This window comes from Talaromyces stipitatus, genomic scaffold, assembly GCF_000003125.1.
Source record: "Talaromyces stipitatus ATCC 10500 scf_1105507295511 genomic scaffold, whole genome shotgun sequence".
NCBI lineage: Eukaryota > Fungi > Ascomycota > Eurotiomycetes > Eurotiales > Trichocomaceae > Talaromyces > Talaromyces stipitatus.
The window spans coordinates 1,335,916-1,356,837 of record NW_002990119.1 but is presented as its reverse complement, the minus strand read 5'-3'; the positions used below and the strand labels follow the sequence as shown (position 1 = coordinate 1,356,837).

The 20,922-nt window shown below is 44.2% G+C and overlaps 8 protein-coding genes across 8 annotated transcripts, besides 5 other annotated features; 5 read left to right on the top strand and 3 right to left on the bottom strand.

Annotated features, from left to right (window-relative positions):
- Window positions 1-453: 453 nt before the first annotated feature.
- On the top strand, window positions 454-1,488 carry TSTA_102160 (uncharacterized protein; the record flags this gene model as incomplete). The annotated part of the gene is made up of 5 exons (XM_002486179.1): window positions 454-674; window positions 780-1,029; window positions 1,057-1,146; window positions 1,237-1,338; window positions 1,363-1,488. The coding sequence occupies 5 exons, from the start codon at window positions 454-456 to the stop codon at window positions 1,486-1,488; spliced, it is 789 nt and encodes a 262-aa protein (XP_002486224.1).
- Window positions 1,489-2,137: 649 nt separating this feature from the next.
- Window positions 2,138-2,833: a mobile genetic element.
- Window positions 2,737-3,666: a mobile genetic element.
- TSTA_102150 (uncharacterized protein) lies at window positions 3,016-3,895 on the top strand (the record flags this gene model as incomplete). Its single annotated transcript, XM_002486178.1, has 3 exons — window positions 3,016-3,105; window positions 3,262-3,450; window positions 3,542-3,895. The coding sequence occupies 3 exons, from the start codon at window positions 3,016-3,018 to the stop codon at window positions 3,893-3,895; spliced, it is 633 nt and encodes a 210-aa protein (XP_002486223.1).
- A 65-nt stretch (window positions 3,896-3,960) lies between these two features.
- TSTA_102140 (uncharacterized protein) lies at window positions 3,961-5,154 on the bottom strand (the record flags this gene model as incomplete). The annotated part of the gene is made up of 1 exon (XM_002486177.1): window positions 3,961-5,154. Exon 1 carries the CDS (start codon window positions 5,095-5,097, stop codon window positions 3,961-3,963), a length of 1,137 nt encoding a protein of 378 aa, XP_002486222.1. The 5' UTR covers window positions 5,098-5,154.
- Window positions 5,155-5,503: 349 nt separating this feature from the next.
- TSTA_102130 (uncharacterized protein) lies at window positions 5,504-7,898 on the top strand (the record flags this gene model as incomplete). The annotated part of the gene is made up of 6 exons (XM_002486176.1): window positions 5,504-5,823; window positions 5,881-6,089; window positions 6,152-6,208; window positions 6,398-6,845; window positions 6,894-7,064; window positions 7,103-7,898. 6 exons carry the CDS (start codon window positions 5,504-5,506, stop codon window positions 7,896-7,898), a joined length of 2,001 nt encoding a protein of 666 aa, XP_002486221.1.
- A 633-nt stretch (window positions 7,899-8,531) lies between these two features.
- On the top strand, window positions 8,532-8,926 carry TSTA_102120 (uncharacterized protein; the record flags this gene model as incomplete). Its single annotated transcript, XM_002486175.1, has 2 exons — window positions 8,532-8,744; window positions 8,795-8,926. 2 exons carry the CDS (start codon window positions 8,532-8,534, stop codon window positions 8,924-8,926), a joined length of 345 nt encoding a protein of 114 aa, XP_002486220.1.
- A 1,341-nt stretch (window positions 8,927-10,267) lies between these two features.
- TSTA_102110 (uncharacterized protein) lies at window positions 10,268-10,644 on the top strand (the record flags this gene model as incomplete). The annotated part of the gene is made up of 2 exons (XM_002486174.1): window positions 10,268-10,312; window positions 10,387-10,644. The coding sequence occupies 2 exons, from the start codon at window positions 10,268-10,270 to the stop codon at window positions 10,642-10,644; spliced, it is 303 nt and encodes a 100-aa protein (XP_002486219.1).
- Window positions 10,645-11,702: 1,058 nt separating this feature from the next.
- Window positions 11,703-16,965, bottom strand: TSTA_102100 (ABC transporter, putative). Its single transcript, XM_002486173.1, has 11 exons — window positions 16,020-16,965; window positions 15,709-15,935; window positions 15,373-15,652; window positions 15,073-15,306; window positions 14,043-15,014; window positions 13,683-13,951; window positions 13,470-13,591; window positions 13,223-13,410; window positions 12,536-13,154; window positions 12,399-12,479; window positions 11,703-12,334 (listed from the first exon to the last, which is right to left on the bottom strand). The coding sequence occupies exons 1-11, from the start codon at window positions 16,762-16,764 to the stop codon at window positions 11,770-11,772; spliced, it is 4,302 nt and encodes a 1,433-aa protein (XP_002486218.1). The 5' UTR covers window positions 16,765-16,965; the 3' UTR covers window positions 11,703-11,769.
- Window positions 16,966-17,220: 255 nt separating this feature from the next.
- Window positions 17,221-19,092: a mobile genetic element.
- On the bottom strand, window positions 17,776-20,370 carry TSTA_102090 (uncharacterized protein; the record flags this gene model as incomplete). The annotated part of the gene is made up of 4 exons (XM_002486172.1): window positions 17,776-19,728; window positions 19,828-19,987; window positions 20,060-20,138; window positions 20,166-20,370. 4 exons carry the CDS (start codon window positions 20,368-20,370, stop codon window positions 17,776-17,778), a joined length of 2,397 nt encoding a protein of 798 aa, XP_002486217.1.
- Window positions 19,594-20,370: a mobile genetic element.
- Window positions 19,948-20,445: a mobile genetic element.
- Between the last annotated feature and the right edge of the window lie 477 nt (window positions 20,446-20,922).

The following is a 20,922-nucleotide window of genomic DNA, read 5'->3' as shown; positions in this document are numbered from 1 at the left end:
TTCTCGTACTAGCACCAACTATGATAGGCTAGACTAACTAAAGAAAAGCACGAAGTAGGAATTTTTAGGTATTTATTAACATTCTTTAATATATAGTTGTATCATGGCTCCGATGAGGACAGGCCCGTACTGGTTCAGAATATACCCCAGATTGAAACCGTTCCAGCGACCCACGTTATTGATATTAATAGCGGCATATCTCCCGCTTGTGATTAGAGCTCCGAAATGAATAAATGATCATGATTATTGACCTTATTCATATTCATGAATATTTCCGGGTGAACTATTTTTCCGCGCCGGCAAACACCCGTGCCCTAAATCGAAGCATATCAACCGCCACAGAATCAGAACGTCCTGCGGAGAGCTACCCGCCAAGCGACAAGACAAGATTTTGGATTTTCGACAAGCCATTTTGACAGTCGGTTCGACGACCAGCCGGGGATGGCGGACGCGATGGTGGAAGAGCCGGCGGCGACATCGCGTGCGGGACGCGTGATAACACCGTCAGCATGGGCCCAAGAGGCCTCGGGCAGCGACATTATCAGCGCCGTTAGAACGTCCAAGAAATCTATAACTCAAGGGGAATTAACAGCGGTAAAGAAAGCCGCTAGCCTTATTGAGGAGAAACAGAGCGGCAAAGACGGAAACAGGGACATGCTTAAAAAGATAGCCCAGTACCTGGAAAACACCTATTAAGAGATCAAAGGACTAAAAGAAGTTATTATTGAACAAGGAAAAATAATTAAGGAGCAGTCTGAAATAATTTGAGAATAGAGCAGTACAATTCAAGCGCTGCAGACCCAAGTAGAAGCAATTGAAAGCCAATCTATAGAAGAATGCAAGCAACTCTGGGAGCAGCTAGACACTATCGCGAATACTCTAGCCAAGGCAATATACGCGACTATAATTGATAGACAATCTAGACATCAACAAGATACACCACTAGTCCCCCTAGCCCCTCCTACATTAGCTAATACGCTATTCTGCACCATCGACACGTCCCGCGTTGGAGAAGAAGACAAAGCTAAAGTCTAGATAGCTAATATTAGACAACAGATCGAGAAGAAGCTGCGAGAGAGTGAGGAAACAAGGAATTGGCATTACGCAGCAATAATCAAGGACCCGAAGAATGTAGACCGAGTCAAAGTGATTTGCAGGCATGAAGATAAGATCTAGCAGGTTAAAGAAGCTGCACAAAAGATTGATATACTAGGAATAAGAGTCCTATGAGACCAGCTATATCCGGTTAAAATCGACAATGCCAACCGGACGGCCATCCTGGATGCGGATGGGAACATTCTACTAGGGGCAGCCAAGGCCTTGGGAAAGGAGAATAATGTTAACATTGCTAAGATCTCCTAGCTTAGCAAGAAGGACTCTAACAAAGTATACGGATCTATGGTAGCATATATCACAAAAAAGATGGACGCCAAACGTTTAATAGATGGCAACTACTTTGATATAGCAGGAGAATCCGCGTACACTTGAATCTTTGAACCACTGATAGGACCAGTTTAATACTTCAACTGTCAGGAGATGGAGTATAAGGCCTATTCTTGTAAAAAGACTTAGACCTGCGCTAAATATGCAAATAAGGGACATCATCACAGCACCTGCCGGGCTGCAATTCCAAAATGTGTTCCATGTGGAGGACCACACAAGTTATTTAGCAAAAACTGTCGAGTATGCCTCATGCAGTCTCATGTATAAATTACTTCGCGTACTACAACTTAATGTGGGCAAAAGAGACACGATACAGCAAAGCTTGATGAACAACAACAAAATTAGAGATTATAGAGTAATAGTAATATCCAAGCCATACGCACAGATAATTGAGAATACGATAATGACAAGCCCAATGGGACACAGCCACTAGACAAAGATGATATCTACAGAAAGATATAAAGGAAGATGGCCAATCTAGAGCATGCTATGGATTCAGAGCGACATTAAGGCAGAACAGATCCCGGTGGCATCACCAGATCTAATGGCCGCGATACTACAACTGCCAGACCAGGCAGTGTTAGTGGTCTCGGTCTATGTGGAGGGAAATAATAAGGAAGTATTAATATCTACAACTAGGCTATTAAATGGCCTAGTAGTAGATATCCGTGACAGAGATGGAATACGAATAGACATTTTAATTATAAAAGACTTCAACCAGCACGATTAACTCTGGGGTGGAGATCAAATATCCCCAGCGAGACAAGGGGAGGCAGAAGTATTAGTTGATTATATAACTAAGCATTCTCTCCAAAGTCTCCTACTAAGAGGCACAAAAACATGGCATTCAGGGGATATAGAAATAACAATCGACTTAGTCTTAGCATCAACAGAGTTGGCAGAAGAGACAGTTAGATGTGAGATACATTATACAAACTATGGATCAGACCATCAAGCTATTAAAATAGAGTTTGATATATCAGTTCCAGATCGACCCGCTACCAAGAGACTGCTCTAGAAGAATATGCCTTAGGCAGAAATTAGAGCGAGAGTCACCACCAGCTTACAGGCATTTCCTGTGGATAGCTCAGTCCAGCAGCAGACAGATCACCTCATAATAGCGGTCACAGAAGCGGTCTCAAAACTTACACCAAAGGCAAAACCCTTACTATACGCTAAACAATGATAGACAATAGATCTGACGCAGCTTCGCCATATATATACCTACTAGAGAAATCAGGCCAGGTCGCGGCGTAGAGCAGGACGTGCAATCCCCGAGCTCAAACAACAGCACGTGAAGCGGTAAAAGAATATCATGATGCAATTAGGAAACAGAAGAAGGCATACTAGGAGGATTTCCTTGCTGATAATGCTAATATATGGTAGGCAACTAAATATCTAAAACTCAGTGGTAACTCATTCAGTGACAAGATTCCATCATTGGTGAAGGGGGATGGATCTACTACCAAAGATAAAGTAGAATAGGCAGAAGAGCTGCTTGCGATATTCTTTTCACTGTTACCAACAAGAATTGAAGATGAGGGATCCTAGCAACAAAGAGAGCCGATACACATGCCTAATCTCACTATAGAGGAGATCGAACAGAAAATCTTTGAAGCTAAGCTATGGAAAGCACCCGGAGAGGATGGCCTCCCAGTAATGGTGTGGAGGCAGCTCTAGCCGGTGGTTAAAGAAAGAGTATTCTATATCTTTCAGAGATCACTTCAAGATAGCGATCTCCCTTCCCAATGGAGAAATGCTAAGATCATACCGCTAAAGAAGCCAGCAAAGGACAACTGCTTACTAGCTAAGTCATAGAGACCTATATCACTGCTCTCTACACTAGGCAAGATCCTGGAAGTGGTTATTGCAGAAAGGATATTATATGCCATTGAAACATTCAGTCTATTGCCTACAAACCACTTTGGAGCAAGGAAAAGGCACTCGGCAGAACAAGCACTGTTACTACTTCAGGAAGAAATCTACAAGGCCTGGAGAAATAGGAAGGTACTTAGCTTGGTCAGTTTCAATGTCCAAGGGGCATATAATGGGGTCTTTAAAGAAAGACTGCTGCAGAGACTGAAGGCAAGGGGAATAGTATGTCACGAGAAGGTTGTTGGCTGCGCTTCAAACCCATGCAAATGCTCGACGCTACGATCAGGCACAGAAAATCAAGGCCAAATTTACCAAGTTCATGCAAGACAAGGGATTCCCGGTAGCATTGACAGAGCCGATCGAAAGACCACCAATCCCGAGTTATCAACAGGTTGAGATCGATCAGACTATTAGCGACAACCAGGGAAGGGCTGGTTTTAACACTGAGCTCGAGCAGACAGTGAGGGACTTTGTGAAAACTGAGAATAGCGCTGGATTTTCGAAAAAGCATGTAGAGACTATCGAGAAAGCGCTGAATGTGTACAACAATCTCGCCGAGGCCTGCAAAGCAGCATGATAGAACGCTGGTGTATCGCATATAGCAAATCACACACTTGAAAGTCATACAAAAATGCATTTACTTCAAGCCTCGAATCTCCACCAACCAGCTTTAAAGTCCTCACGAAGTCGACCCTCTATATAACACTCATTAGTACAATAATGCACCATTATGTGCGGCCGGAGTATGGGCATTTTCTCCTTTGCTTGCTTGACCCATGGATGGCTTTCATTAGGCGAATAGTCACGCATTCGGACCCAATCGCGCTCATACAGTGGAGGTACCCAAAGAGATGCCATATCCAGTCCAACAATATTATCACTTAGTGCATGCTTCCACATAGTTGAAAAAAGGAGCCATTCCGCCTTTCTTTTCCAGACTTGCACAGCTTCCTGAAATCGAGGACTCAGGAGTACTTCAAACATCTTTTGAACTTTTGGTTCCTTGTCGTACAACATGTGTTCCTTGCATATTGCTTCATATTTTCTCAACCGAACCTCATCACCAACGTCAATCAGCTGTATAGGCGCATCGCCTAACAAGCCAAAGATGCCTGATTTTACAGCCGATTCCTTGGTGATGTGTAGAGAAATGGCTGCCATGATAACGTCAATGCTGAGTTGATATCCTGGCCAATACGCAGTATGGTTTATGATTTCGGATAATGCAAAACTTTCATGCTCTCGATATTTGGTGATTGGACTCTTCGGTATAAAATCATCCCATTCATCATAGCTGTCTCGCAGCGTATTTAAGTTGAATCGGTAAATCGCATCTGCCACCATAGAGCGTTCCTTGGTAGGAAGCTTGAGTTCATGAGCCTGGTATAGAAACATGTAGACCCAACTACTACCATCGTCGTGTTCGAATCGATACCAATAATCGCCACGCTCCGGGGTCCAATTGAGATGCAGCACATCGCGCCGGCGTTGGAACCAGAATGACTTGATGACATTCCAATTGTTTTCATCTCGTAACCAGCATCCCTGTTCCAGTGCAACCTGACGAGATTCAGTGCTGACGAATGCTATGACTGGCTGTCTGGTGTTTTCAATCGTGACGCTTTCGACATCGCAGATTTGTTGTTCGGGTTTTCTCCCGTCAAAAAAGACATCGCAAGGATCTACTTGTGCCACACGATAGGGTAGGCAGTGCTCCCAGATCATACGACGTAGTTCTGGTGGCAATTGTGGAAAACAATGAAATGTCTCGTTGGCCATTTTATAGATGAGTTGGTAACTGACGAGGGAGAAAGATCGGGTTTGTTCATAAATAGTGGATTTTTTACAAGTAGAATGTACCTTTAGGTGCCGGAACTACCAAAAATGGTGGTTCTGGGACCCCTGTTCGCGTAGCGACGGCACCGCTTAGGCACCGCTCACTTTACCCAAATTGGAGGTTCCCACTCGCCGCTTTAGCAGTGTCTTCAAGGCGTCCGACTTGCACCAACTTTATCTAGTACATGACTAGGATCCAGCTTTGGCTACCCATGCGTGTTTAGCGCTCTTCGTAGACTTAAATAGGACAATCATCCTCGTGTCTCTCAAGTCTCAGTGTTCCACGCCATGATTGATTTCAACAGGCGTCAGCTTGTATCTTGTGACTCCTTTCTTAACACATCGCACAATGCATAGGTCTCCGGCAGCCCAAAACTCTCGCTACGTTGACCAAGGAACAGAAAATGCAGACTCGTGCAAGTCTCTCAGCGAACCTCAGCGGCAGAGTACTAAACCCAGTGCCTTACCTAAGCACTACAAGCTGCAAAATTCTCATCACAGAGGCTTACCCAAAACTCAAACACAAGCTCAAAGAAGAGAGAATGGTAGAAAACCGCCCAGTTTCTTTATCAAACGCCGTAAGCAGCACGCTGCAGCAGGGCCAACTCCTCCCAATGATGCGGATAATACCAAGGTGTCGAAGAAGTCTGTTCAAGGGAAGTGGGATAGGTACTGTAATCCCTTTTTTTAAGCGTTGCTCTAGCTGGGCCTAACAAAAATGCCTAGGTTCTGTCTTGATGAGTTACGAGAGGATCCTGAAGCAGTGATGCAGAACTTAGGACCGGCTGAGATCAAGACATTCTTTGACTGGATTGGAAAAAACTTCAGAGGTTCTGTGAAAGCGGATTCCTCCTTTAGTAACTACTGGAGGGTTTTAAAAGGTTTATATTACGAAAAGACTTTCAAAACACTGGATGAAGCTACAATCAAGGACTGTATTAATGTGATTTTGATCCATCTTTGGGTGCTGTTAAGCTATTGCTAATAAATCTTGTAGTACAGGAGAGAAGTCTTCAAGAGAATGGGCCTCCGAAGGCTACCAAAACCAAAGCCGGTATCACGAAATGATGATCTACTTCACTTCCTTGTTGTTCACTTGGTCTGGGATGACTCCGTATTCCCAGATGAAGCACAGCGATTCTATCTCTTTGTCGGCCTGAATTTGTCTAGCGTGACAAGCTGTCGCGCAGTTTCCCTCTTCGACACTCGAAAGGATACGATACTGACGACTGCGAGTCCTCAGGAACAGAAGAAGGTTCAGATTGTGGGAAAAGCGAGCCTCTGACTGAAGACCATTCAATCGATGATGCGGCCTCCAAATTCGACAATTATGACACCCTGGCGGAACGTGATCCGCATGTTCTTCATGAGGAGGCAGTGATTGCAGCCCATAGAGTGGTTGAGTGGGAGCGTACTAACTCCAGTGCCAATTGGGAAGACATAAAGTTGAGTGAAGTCGACACAATGTGTGACACACTCTGCGACGATGTTGACATGGATGTCGATTACGAATCTGATATATCAAGTGTCACTGATGATGGTTATCTTGGTGGCGATGACGAAACTAGGACTATTCTCTGGAGACATATCAGTTTTCGCATTGTGCGCAATCCACAGCAGGGGATGCCTAACCTCCTCATCGCGATAGTTTCCCTTGTTAATACCAAGGGCCAGGATAGGAAACCAAGAGTGTAAGTCAACGTCATCTAACTATTTGATCGATTTCTGATCCACTATAGCAAGCGGTTTGTGATTCAACATGAAGATAATCCTTTATTCGACCTATTAGGCCAATTGGTAGCGATGGCCTTTCATGACGAAGTTTTTGTCGCCGAGTTCAAAGATATAGAAGAAAGTCTATTTGCAGAACATTCCCAGCCACAGAAGGGGCCTAGAACTAAAAATCAAACGTGACAAATTGGATACTCCAATTTTTCGCGAACCTGAGCGGTCAGATTGCGGATACCGAAGCCGCAAAGTATCCCGTTCTGTATCTAGAGCTGCCTGAAGCCCCTGTGAACCCACCGAAAATCACAACACCTGCAAAAGACCCACCTGTAAATGACCCACCTGTAGTTGCCAAAGGATATTTTGCAAAGATGTGGGGATTCGATCCAACGATTTCTACTACCAGGGAAGCCAACTTCGCAGAGGGCTTCTCAGCAAGCGGGAATCAGATCATGCGGTATAAAGCTTTCTTTACTCCGAGCGAGAAGAAACAGAAAGAAGGTAAAAAACCAACGTACCAGGTCCTGACCTTTCAAGAACCGAAAGATGGCATGCCTGCACAGTGGAGACTTGAATCGGGAAGTGATGTTGGGGAAGATGCTGTGGAAGCATACGTGAAGAATTCAAATGCATTGAAAATGAATGAATACTATGGTGAGAAAGTCATGCAGATTAAATATTCCAAGGAATTCTTTGCAAAATACCATACGGAGTTCCTGTATGCTCTTCGAAAGTCTGACCGGACCAAGAGTGGCAGAACCATGCCTCCTGAATATTGCATCCTGGGGTTCAACTACAACGGGAAGCAATGGTGGGATCTGTTCTCTCGGTCAGCCTATGGCAATTTTTGGGGCCATAAAAGAGCAGGTATTCGTATTGACCAGTGGTGGACCGAACGTGGAGAGGAACCATCCTATCGACTAGAACTAGAGGGTGGTCCGAAGAGCTCAAGCGTCCCAATGAGCGGATATTGTCGACAAATAAGCTGCGCTCCGACTTACGAAAAGAGATTCTAAAGGAGGTGGATACAAAATTGGATACGATGAAAACAGACATCCAAGAATCTCTCGATAACCAGACTAACGCAATTTCAACCTCGCCCGATTGGTAGGGACTTGACACGACGAGTAGGAGTATCACCAATACCGACATGATTTATCAACAGTCAATAGGATTAGGCAGGACTGGTTCGAATTTCACTCCTTAGATAGCTTAGATAGGAATAATTCCAGTGACTTTTCCACAAAGTGAACTATCAACGATAGTCACCCATAGCTAGTAATCAACCCTCATTGGTCAATGTATAAGATCGCGCTACTGGGAAAGCTAATTTATGAGCCGCACTCTATTTTACTTTCCTCGATGGCTCCGTTCGCAGGATCCATATTTGAGCTAACATATGTGAGAAATATATTGAATATGAAGGTCAATTCCGTAGCCATGTTCTGAGTCAGTCAATCAACTCGTGAGTGGTATATGATCACTTCAGTCCTAATTTGGCTCTGCCAGAAGTCCATTTTGGCTTACGTGTAATACTGCGAACCAAAATCGGATCCAGGGATGCTACTATTTATTACTCAATTACTCCGCCCTCTGTTTCATGGCGCCGTCAAAGTCTGTCATTGTTCAGCGAAAGCTAGCTAGTTACAATGACTCGCAGAATTACAAAAGAGCAAAGGCTTAGAAAAAGACATGTGCGACAGCGAAATGAACGGAGAATCAGTTTGATGCATAAGGCTTACAAATATGGTACCATTTGCCACGCAGACATCTTTTTGGGTATCAGACTTAAAGAGAACGGCCATGTGTTCACATTCCAGTCTGACAGATTGGGCTTTTGGTCGCCGATGACCACACATCTTGTAAGTAATGGGTAATAACGTGAGGAATCTAACATTATTAACGCTTGCAGAAATCCTACTTTCCTGTACCGTTTTGCATGACATCCGACGATTTTGAAAAGCCAACAGAGCTAGTACAGACCAAGCCCAATCATCTTGAGATGGAACTCTCAAGGCATTCGCTTTTCTCACCAGTCGAATAGTAGGTCGCTTAATAATATGAAGGCGATAACGACGACTCGTACAGGTGGATAGATAGGACTCAGTAGGAGAACAATGTTCTATATCCAGTTTTCCCAGCAAATATTAGATGCATTATATCATCCTCAAACCCCCATAAATATGTACATGATACAATAAGGAAGAGAAGGCATGATGATTGTGAACTAGCTAAAGAACGGGAAAGTGCTGGTGCTCGCCTTCAGGACCGTCTCGGTCTTCGACCACGACTTCAAGCTGTACATAGCACTGGGATGATCATGCGAAAGCAATAAATGCAAGTTCTCATAGATGAGGAGCATGAGTTATCTCTCGCAGCTCCTATTAGCACGCTTCCTCAACCGTTCGCTTCTTCTTGGCGGGTTGACAAGCTGCGATTGATTCCCGTGTCTTCTGTTGTGTAGCAATATGCTCCTTCTATTTGGATTCCTACTGGACTTTTGTTGACCATCTGATTGTCTCTTGACTTTGCATCGTCTGGATGAATGAGTAGCCTGGTGCGCTACAATTTGCCTATCAGAAATATCATGTTGTTTATTTCTCGACTTCCGAACCTTGTTTGATCAATTTAGATTGTGTAGATTCTTGTGTGGATCCAGTGTAGTTTGCTGACGAATTCGAGACGATTTCCTGAGTATTTTCGGACTTTCGCCTCTGGCTGCAGTAGCATAGCTACATGGTACATCGTCTAACTTAGAAGATAGTTCGCCATTAGTGTGATTGGGGTTAGTACGCTTGCTTCTTTTCTGTCCTTGCGATAGGGGTAGCCAGAGTCGACCCCAACTAGGCCGTCTATTAAAAAAACTAGAGATTCAATACAGTACTATACTTGGAAAAAGACTCGTCCAGGGGACATACATAGCGCAAACTGATGTTCCCAAATTTTCTGAACACATTGGCGTCGACCTTCGTGATGTGATACGCCGCGCAGAAATCTGGAAGAACACGACAAGCGCTTCAGCTGATAGCAACCACCAGGGAGAATGCTTCTCACAGGATATTGAAACCCAGAGAAACACAACAAGCGATTCAGCTAATATCCATCACCAGGGAAAAGGTCTCTCACGAGAGATCGAAACCTGGAAAACCGGGTCAAACGCTTTAGATACTTCTGATATCCAGGAAGAAAGTCTCTCGCAAGAGCTTCGTGACAACACTTCGTCTTCCCACACAATGGGGGGTTGTTGAAAGTCAGGATGTCCGATGACCCACAGAAAGTAACCGACTATGGAATCTCAATGTTTCATCAGCTTCATTGCTTGGTACTCCTTCGTGAAATCATACTTCTCAACAGTTCATCGGAACACGCAGAACATGATCCCAGAATGGCTCGTGTACATTGGGCACATTGCTTCGATTATCTTGCTCAGGTAGGCTGCGCTCAAATTTGCAGACAGAACCAAGATGTATGTGACCAAGCTTTGTCACTATTATGGGCATCCAGGCCATCCTCTGCGCCGCAGATGATACTCTCGAACCTCCACAAACAGTATTGAATGGGCAGGGTCAGAAGATTCAAATAATTGATGGGGTCGGGCATATCGCTCATCAATGCCGTGATCCTGCTCCATTATGGCGTGCAGTGAAGCAGGGTAGTGCCCGTCCGTACGATGAGGCTATCCTCGGCCATAGCGTCGGGGCTAGTGGCCTTCTGACAAGTACCGAATATTATCAAATACCTGAGTTATATAGGGCCGGATAGATTCATCTGAAGTGGATTATTCTGAGCACCAATTTGTTATATTGGCGGCTTTTACTTGACTCTTTGCTACTTGCAATATTTTTGTTCTAAGCATTAGAAAATCTGATATGGGTTTTTTCTCCTCTTTAATTTTGCCCTCTATATATGGATACTTCATCTATTTATTTACATACCTAGTAAACGTTACTCAGTGTTTTGCCCAGGAAATCCTCCAATGTGTCTCTACTATATAAGCCACTATTACTTACCAAGAAATTAACGACCAATTCTGTGTGAAACTACTATATAAGAAAAACTAACGGAATCGAGAAGCTGCTTGCACCAAAGGCGATGCTCTGAGCAGGCGCCGGGAGGGAATTCCTGTTCCGTCAGATCTCAGGGTAGGGCTCAAAGCCCTATTCAGCTTCGAATCTGGGAATGACCTCAGGCGATGTCTAATTGGGGAAAGGTAAGTGTCTCGCACAGAGACTAAAAATACCCCCAGGATGGAGTCGGGTCTACTTTACTTATTTCTTTCTCTATGACTTGGTATTCTCTGTGGTCAGGGAGAACTAGTTCGTTCGCTGTGAATGCACCTGTTTTAGCGTCATCGTCACAGATCATCAAACAACTACTTTTTAGATCTTTGTGGTTACCCTTCTTCCATCCATGTGCAGCTCGGAGATCACGGACTTCCGTCCGTGCAATTATTACTCATTTGTTAGCCTTCGACACCCGCAAGACTGCTCCATCAAGAACACCATATGGGCTCCTTGTACGCCGATCAATACATTTCTTGATTGCACTTATTTGTCCCTTGGATTGACGTAAATTCTAAGGGGTTTTTATTCAAGATAATTGTATAATTACTTGATCTGGTACGGAACCAGTTCCTGTGAAGCAGAACAGTTTGGGCTTATACGCCATCATACGAGCCATTGGAATTGTAGTAAGAAAGCGCATTTTGTCAATATCATTGAAACCACCTAAGCCTCATTTGCTGCTCAACAGCCGGTCCACAATGTTACCCTTACACAGAAAAGCAGCCAACATCAGGAGGCTGTAAAAATGGGAAGAATGGGCAAGAATACGGCCTGGAATGTTAAATACACATTGAGAAACAGAAACACGAAGGCATGGGTCGCTTTACTCATTTAACCGGCCAGATACCAGGTTCAAGATCCTTTCCGACATTTCACTTACCGCATCAATTTGGTGTGTAATTTGAATGATTGTGTAGACTGTAAATTCTTTTTCAATGATCTGAAGCATTGCTCGCTCGGTCTCCGCATCGGTGCTTCCGGTGAACTCATCAAGAATTAGTATCCCTCCCAGACCGCCAGTAGTCGCATCCCGCGTCCACTTCGATATCAAGGCTCTTGCAAGTGCGAAGAGTCTCTGCTCCCCTTGTGACAATGAATGTGAGCTCAAATCTTCTCCGTTCAAACCACCACGAGATTCAACCAATTTATGGAGGCCAACCCTCTCAAGAGCAGACAAGATCACTGCATCCGTTGCATGTCGATTCGGATCGAGGTTTAATCGGATGGAACAGCCGGGGAGGGCTGGTAGCGGATCTTGTGGGATAGAAATGAGACGGGAGCGGAGGACGTTACGGGGAATCGTTGTGATATCTATATCGTCGATCCGAATAGTGCCAGCTTTGTGGTCAATCAGTCGCAGTAGCAGCGAAATAAAGGTACTCTTTCCGCTTGATTATAAATTAATACCACAAACACAATGAGGGTCGTTATCCAGTCGTGGACGTCACTTACCTGCCAGTTCTTCCACATATTCTTACTTTCTCTCCCGGATCGATCGTGACGTTGATATTCTCCAAGACATTCCTCACGCCGCTGAACGTATCATTGAGTTAAACGGTTGCTGCTCAAAAAGGAAAAGAATGTCTTACTCGTAAGATGCAGTAACAGCTTGTACATCGATCTTACCGCGGGAGGGCCACTCCGACGGAGGGACAAAATCTTCTCCATGTTGATGCTCACTGGCAGTATTCAATTGGAATGATCTCGTTCTCGAAATTGCCCCTAGAGAGGTCTCCATCGCAGTCCAACTGGTCACCAGCTCCTGTAGAGATTGGTTAAATGCCATGATAGCTGTAAGAGAAACTCCAAGCTTTCCCGCGTCCGTGGAACCACGCAAGGACGTCGCCAGCGCAGTCAATATTATCGCCAAGATGGCAACCATAAGATCTAGGACGACATTGAGCCATCGCTGAATACAAAAGAGTAGATAATATGGCCTCTGAGAAATGTCGAGTCGGCAGAGACATTCCTCCAAGAACTTTGTCTGCCAGCCAAATCCTCGAATGGTAGATAGACCGGTTAACGTCTCCGCAAAATGTGTATAAAGAGGGCTTTTCGCTTCCAGGTCAAGGAATCGGATCTGTCGAGATGTTCGCAGATATACTTTCTGTGCAAAATAAAGAACGATAAGTGTTGGAATAATAGTGATCGCCATGTAACTTGACCCTAATGATATCAAAGCCGCTTGGGCTAGGCATTGTGCAGCACCTAAACGATCAGAATTAGCTATGAAAAGTGACATCGACTTGTATTTGGAAACAAGATAGCGCATTTACCTAGGAGTGTCCCAAATGTCACAGTGGGCAGAACCGCATCGACGAGAGTCATATCTTGGCTGAACCTATTCAAGATTACACCTGAATCAACTTCCGCGAATACATGCATTGGCGCATTCATCACGGCACGAACAAGTATGGCATGCAGCGCCAACCCTGACCTGACAACAATATTGATCATGATTTGCCTTGAAAGAATTACGGTCAATAACATCGAACACATCGAGGTCACATCAAATAGACGTACCATATCATTAAACCTTGGGATCCTGAAGCAGCAACGGCCAGCAAAACATAAACACCTATAAATCGACTGGGTTGTACACCATCATCGTTGGTAAAAATGTCCAACCAAACCTCTATCAGGCCCTTCAATCAGCACCAGAGTCTGCAGCCATGGGGGACAGTGCGAACTTACGGGGAAAGTTAGCGGAAAAGGCATATACCACAATAATCACACAGGCCCCAAGCACGAGGCGCCACCCAATGGCTCTGAGATAATATGAGTAGACAGCAATATCGCCAGTCTGACGAGACATATCAGAGATGATTTCAGGGTTAGTGTTTTGGGAACTGCAACATCTTTTTCCGTCGTAGACGAATCACCATTGCGAATTCCGGGGAATTCCGACTCCTCAGTTTCTGTTACTTGATCTGCGGATAGCGTAGGTTCAAAGGGCCCTTGTTTCACGACCTGTCCCTGTGCGTTCAACACTAGGACCTCGTCGGCTAGACCAAAATATTTTTCTTTGAAAAGGAAGTTAAGTTTGAGTACAAATATAGACTTCCAACGCCCAAGCGACATAGAATTGTGACTTACTGGAGTGTGCTGTCATTAGCACAGATATGCCTGCATTTCGACAAAGTCCATTGCTACCAAACACCCGCTCGAGTATAATTTGCTCCGTGTGTTGATCAACCGCACTCAAGACACTATCCAGGACGAGGAGCCGTTGTCTGGAGTACAGAGCACGAGCCAATGCAATGCGCTGTTTCTGTCCACCACTTAATGTAATTCCTTGGCTTCCCACAAGCGACTCATCGCCATTAGATATCCAGGCAAGATCGTCTTCGAGAGCACAGGCATGTAGGACTTCATGATACAAGTTCAGGTTGTCTCGACCTGAATACCCGCAGATGTTGTTCCGAATCGTCGTATTTTGCAACCAGGGGATTTGACCGCAGAAGGCAATTCCTCCGTCGTCATAAACTGATATGGAGCCCTGTTCACAGGCTATTTCTCCCATTACCGCTTTCAATAAAACAGATTTACCACATCCCACAGGGCCCGTGATTATTGTGATCTTTCTTGGCTTGACCGTAACGTTGATATTCTGTAAACAAAACTGCGAAGTTGGGCTTGGCCTGATATAAGCCTCTGACACAGTTAAAATCGCGATATCAGAAGTTATAGAGGGGGAATAAAATGGTCGCCCATCAACTCTGGTCGTATCCATTTGGATATCGGAGGTGAATGCTTGATCGGCCCTTTTCCTATCTGACGCAGGGAGTACACCGGAGTCTTGGAAAAACGCAGTCTCAGGATTGTGATCCACCTCCCTGCCTGTGTAGGAGCACGTTAAGAATCGATGCACGCGATCGAAAGCTGCCACGGAGGCTGTTAATGCAGGAATGGATGCCAAGAGTTGCAATGTCGGAGAAGTGATGAGACTGATAATGGCAAGAGAGGTGAAAGCCTGTGCAGTCGAAAGAGGCTCGGACCCGTCAATCTGGGATCGAATGATGAAAGCTGCGAAGGTCACCAAGGAAGCGCACATTTGCGGTAGGCTAGCTGTTATGTAAAGTAGTCGAGTCAGCTAGCGTTACGTCCAGGTTCAATGCACACCCACCGACTACGTTCAGCCACACAATCAACCATCGAAATTTTCTCGAGAGGTCCAGTTCACGCAGTCTGCGCGCTTGTAGCAAACCACTTAAATGGTCTGAATAGCCAAGCATCTTGATGCTTTTCATAGATCTCAGTGTAGTGGAGATTATGCTTATGCGTTGTTCTATCGCTCCCATCCACAACTTCTGTCGTGTTGACATGAATGTTGCCATATATGTCTGCAGGGATGTGCAAACTGGAAATTGAAATCAGATACCATTCAATGTAGGGATGCGAGTAAGAGACGATGATCTGTACGTACTCATAATTACCAGAACTGGAGCTATACAAACTGCTCCCAGTTGTCTTTCCAAAAGCCAGATTCCGATGGCAACCTCCAAGACACGCGCCCACAGTTCGTTCATTTGCTCTAACGATCTGGCAATCATGTCTACATCCGTACTCATATGCGTAATCACTGCTGATTCGTCATATTCACCTTCCCGAAGAGTAATACAATGGTCGTAGATCAAGGCAACGAAAGCCCCACGAAACATGGTTATCATACGAAAAAGTCGGTGTTGGTAATGTACGGTTGATATCTTTCACCAATTAATATGGAATTCCATCAACAAGCAGAATATTCAATTGTACATACCGCAATACCGCCATATATAAGTGCTGCGGCGCCAATCAATCCATAACCATCGTTCTTTGAATCTTGAGTCATTGGCTCATTAAGAAGTCTAATTGCGCGCTCAATAAAGAAGGTCTGGGCGTAGCTGAATCCAATCAGACATACGCGTGGGACGATGAGTTGTAGAAGAGTCCACCGCAAACAAGACACGGTCGCATATATAATGCTAAGTGAATTACTTGATTTGTCTAGGCCACGTGGTAAGTCTTAGTATTGTTTGATCTGTTCAGACACTCTTGACATTTTCGACAAAGGTAGAGAGGGAAACAAACACTTGGCCCATTGTACTTTCAAAGCGCCCATCAAGAGATTGGAATGCATTTTATTGTCTGTAGGGAACAGATCATCCAATGTCAAGATTTTACGAAAGCCTCTAAAAAACAACTCGTTGAGCCATAAGAAGATTGTCCGAGCAAACACCCCACTCAACTCCTCTGGTGGATATTGTTCGTGGTCTTTAAGGCTTAAATATTTGCCTTTGTGTTGAATTTCGATGGACAGGAGGAATGTTTTTAATCCGACGGCTGTAGCAGCCATGGCCGCGAGGTTATTAGAGTAATATGGTCGTAGAAATAAGGTCCGAACCTGAATCGAGTCGAGCAGGATGGTAACCAGCAGGTACACGCATATCAAGGTTGATGGACGAACCGATCGGCTGTGTTCGATGGCCGATAGGACTGTGATGAGGAGCACGGCTAGCAGAGATAGAATGGCAGACGGAATAGCAGTACGAACTGTGTTTTCTTGAGCCCATAATGTCAATATTGCAATCTGAGCGCCTATGAGAGATACTGCTATCGTGAGTTTGAGCCAAAGACAATTATTGACGAGCTTGGTAGTCTTGATACTTCTCCTGTAGAGATACAAGATTCTCAAGGGCACGAGCAGCAGGAACAGAATAGAGGGACCAATGGAGAGGATGCTTTGCTCGAATAACAAGGTAAAATCGAATACATGTGGACAAGACACAGTAGGACCGAAGAATTGGTCAGCTGATTGGTGACAATTACCACCCATTGTGAGTTACTTTGATGAGCCAGACTGTATGGATGTACGGACGACATGAAGAGAAGTGTGGTTAAGGGGACGTACTTCTGTGCTCAGCCGCCCTAACTTAGTTTCTATCGGAACTTGCTGTGCACTAGCACAAACTCAGTTAAGCTTAATACTCAAAGATATCTTTATAGTGGAAATATTGATATTGACCTTCTTCTGCGCACTCTTCTATCTACATCTTGAGGGGATTGTTGGACACTATTTATGCTTGAGAATCCCATCCACGCAATCTCAAATAGAAGATTCTCGACACAGAGCTGTAAAGTTGATTCGTAGATTCAATCTTGTGACTTCAATTCTCGAATTTTCCTTGTATCAATGTTGTAGGCTTTCCTTGATTAGGTTTAGCTTACCTAATCCTCAACATACCCCCCCAGGAATGGAAGCTTGAAGCTTTTATTCCTGCACTAGATCTGCTATATCCACCAATCCCTGGTGTTTTCTCCAATCCAGGAACTGCTGTCCATGTAGGACCTTAGTAAGGCTGTCTGCCACCATTCGCTTTGTATCAACCCATTCAATACGCAGTCGCTTCTTGGAGATTTCTTGTTGGAGCCAATGATGGTAAATATCAACGTGCTTGAGGTTCGTATGAAACTGTGGTTCTTCGCTAGTCAGTAGTGAAACAGTTTGTTTATTGTCACATTGGATTGAGAGTTCTCTATCAGGCTTGAATTCAATAGACCTAAAGACTCACTTCCAAACTTGAAGTCTTTTGGCTGCTTCAGTAGCTGCACGGAGCTCAGCTTCAGTCGTTGATGTTGTAACTAAGCGCTGCTTTGTGGCTCTCCAGTCAATTGGGCCTCCATACAATTGGACTAAATACCCTTCAGAGCTTGTATGGTCAGGGTTGTCACCAAATGAGGCATCTGAGGCGCATATGAAAGCGTCTATATTGACATTCTCTAGTGGTGAATATTTAATTGCTAACGAGCGGGTGTTATAGAGATATTGGATGACACGTTGGATCTGCTAAAAGTGAGCCTTTGAAGGATTCTTGGTGTGCTTAGCTAGCTCGTTGACAGCTTTGGCCACATCAACCCTAGTCATTACAGCAACATAAAGAGCTGATCCCACAAGTTCTTGATATGCGTGAATCTCTTCATTGATTGCTTGTTCGGTTGAAGCTTTAATATTGCCAGATATGGGTGTCTTGATATTGTTCGTGGCGTTGATTCCGAATTTGCTAGCCATCTTTTTGATCTGGCTGTCCTGGCAGAGCCAAATCTTTCTCTGAGCACGGTCGCGAGTGATCCTAATGTTGAGAAACCACTCAAATTTCTTTATTTTTCGAAGCTCATACTTTCTCATAAGGCCTTTCTCGATTTCCTTAAAAGTAGCTTGCTTTGTGGCCTTGTCGTAAAATAGCAGAATGTCATTAACATAGAATAACAGAACAACACTATTCTTAATGAATAAACATTCTTCGTCTGGAATCTGTGTAAATCCTAGGTTTAGAAGGGTCGCTGTAAGTTCTTTCTGCCATAACTGTGGGCTTCTTCTCAAACCATATAGAGCTCGTTGTAACTTTATTACCTGCCCATCTTGCTTGAATCCGTCTAGAAAGTATGTGTAAACTTCTTCATCAAGGATACTATTCACGAAGGCATTCATGGCATCATATTGAACAATCTCAAGATCGAAGATAGCTGCAATAGCCATCATTATTCTGAAGTTTCGTGCTGCAAGTGTAGCTGCTCGTTTTTCAAGGTCATTTGGTTGTTGCAGATCACCACGTATATAAATACGTGCTTTGAACGTCGCAAGCTTGCTGTATTTATCAAATTTGTATTTGAACACCCATGTCAGTGGTAAAATCTGCTTATCTTGAGGTTTTGGAATAAACTCAAATGTACCTTTTCTCTTCAGAGCTTCAAATTCCTCCTTTGCAGCTTGGGTGAACTGATGCTTGAACTTGTGCCTTAAAACTCCTTTCCAATTTTTAGGCTCTGGTGGAAGCTGTACACTAAACGGTTCTTCAAGCTTTTCCATGGCGGCTAAGAAGATCTTGTTAGTTGTTGAATCTTGGAGTAGCTTCTGCCTGGCTAGAAACGCGCGACTAAGCTTTCTCTGCCTTTTTCTCGATATAGGACTTGGTTCTGGGCTTCGATCTCTCTTTGAAGTTTTTGATGGTCCTGCAGAGATTGAGGTAGGGCTCAGAGCTCGGTTTGAGGCTTTTCGAATCCTTGATCCTGCCACTATATTTGATTCTGACAGGTCGGCGCTTATTTCTTGTGCTCGAGGAGCTTCCTGTCCTGTAGTCTGATTTGGCGGTGTAGTTGGCGGTGTGATTAATTGGTTTGTTCTCATGTTGTCATTGTTGTCGTCCAACTGATTTGAAGTGTTTTGACTGGCAGAATCTCTCTCAGGATTTGGTAATTGGCGAGGCTGATTGGTCGGATTATTAGTTTTTCCATCTAATTTGGGAATATCCTCATCCTCGGCTTCCTTCTCCATGACATCGACTTCGTTCTTATTCTTATCCTCATTCTTATCCTCTACCCCCCCAGCTGAGCCAATTTCCATCATGGAATTCTCATGATTATCAACTTGCGCTTGATTTGTTCTATTTCCGTCAATTTCTATATTTCCTGGCTCAGTTGGAGTATCAATTTCCATCTCCTGTGGAATCTGAGTCTGTTCAACTGACTCGGTCGATGTACTGTCGATTTCCATATTCTGCGGCATATCCAAGGGCTGAGTTGGCTGCTCAATATTCGCATGCTCATGAGGTGACGTGCTACCTCCTGTCATCGTTTTTCCTAGGCTAACAGAGAATTGCTGTAGCCTCATATCATTGTCAACTGAGTCGAATACGATATTGGGGTCTGCTTCGTCAATGTTCGGTATGTCGATATTGCCAACATATTTGGTTATACCCTCTTTGACAATTTCTTTTGCAAATGGATGATCAGGGTCATATTTCTTAGTCTCATCAAAGACTATGTCTCGAACTCATATAACTTTTGATCCACTAGGACCTTAGACCCATATTCTCCATATATTGTGAGCTTCATAACCAACTAAGAATCCAATTTGGGCACGCAGAGCCATTTTGTCGCTTTTCTTGGTGTTGATTTTAACGTATGCCTTAGATCCGAAGAGAAATAGATTACCGATATATGGTTTCTTCCCAAAGGCTTTTTCATATGGAGTCATATAGCCTAGTGATTCAATCGGGGTTCTATTCATGATTCAGACTGCTGCTTTCATGGCCTCTGGCTATAATCCTGGCGGTAGATTAGCTTCCTCCAACAGGCTTTGAGATTTCATAGTGATGATTCCACCGGCTCGCTCGCTAGGGCCATTCTGTTCTGGTGTATATGGCACAGTCACTATCAGCTTGATTTTTTGCTTATGACAATATTCTTTGAAGCTGATCCCATTGAGTGAGGACTCTCCATCTATATGAATCTCATCGACTTTTGTCTTGAAGGTATGCTCAATCTGTTCAATCAATGTTTCAAGATCGAAGTTCACTGACTTCGTATGAGTTGTCACTAGGGCATGGAACTTAGTGTATGGATCGACTGCATGTAGGGTGTATGAGTCCTTGTTGATTGCCATACCCGGCAGGCCTTACCTTTTTTGTGGCGCAGCTGGGGCTAAGCCTAGAACATGCTTAGTTGATGAGTTCTGAGATATATAAGTACTTCATGGTCCCTCTTTCATAGCTATTGACCGAGAAAGCAGAGTCGGATTTCTTTTTACTGCTCAGCTATCGGTACTACTCAATCGAGCTTTGATGACTGTTTCATTATCCGTACGATCAATCATTATCGTGAGCACGAGTTGGAATTGAGCGGCGACCATGACGGACCAAGAGCTGAATTCGTATTTGTCTGAACTCTCTCTTGAACTCGTGATTATCATTTCAAAGAACCTACCAGACTTTGACAGCCTCTTTGCTACTATTCGGACCTGCCGGCGTCTGTATGCTTGTTTCGAAGGCAATGCTTCATGCATAATCACTTCAATCTTCTCCAACATCCATCAACACGCTATTCAACTTGACTACCAAGACTACCTAGCGAAGCCTTTCCCAAATCGAGGTTCATGTTTGATATTCCAGCAGCTAAGTTTTGCCATCAAGAACAACTATATACAAAGAGATTTTGT

Excerpts from the sequence above, each read along its gene's own strand:
- TSTA_102100 (XM_002486173.1), bottom strand. The coding sequence starts at position 16,764 with ATGGGTGGTAATTGTCACCAATCAGCTGACCAATTCTTCGGTCCTACT. Across the intron at positions 15,653-15,708 it reads TTATATATGGCGGTATTGCG|ATATCAACCGTACATTACCA; the intron begins GTATGTACAATT and ends AATTGGTGAAAG. Across the intron at positions 15,307-15,372 it reads TCCAGTTCTGGTAATTATGA|TTTGCACATCCCTGCAGACA; the intron begins GTACGTACAGAT and ends TTCAATTTCCAG.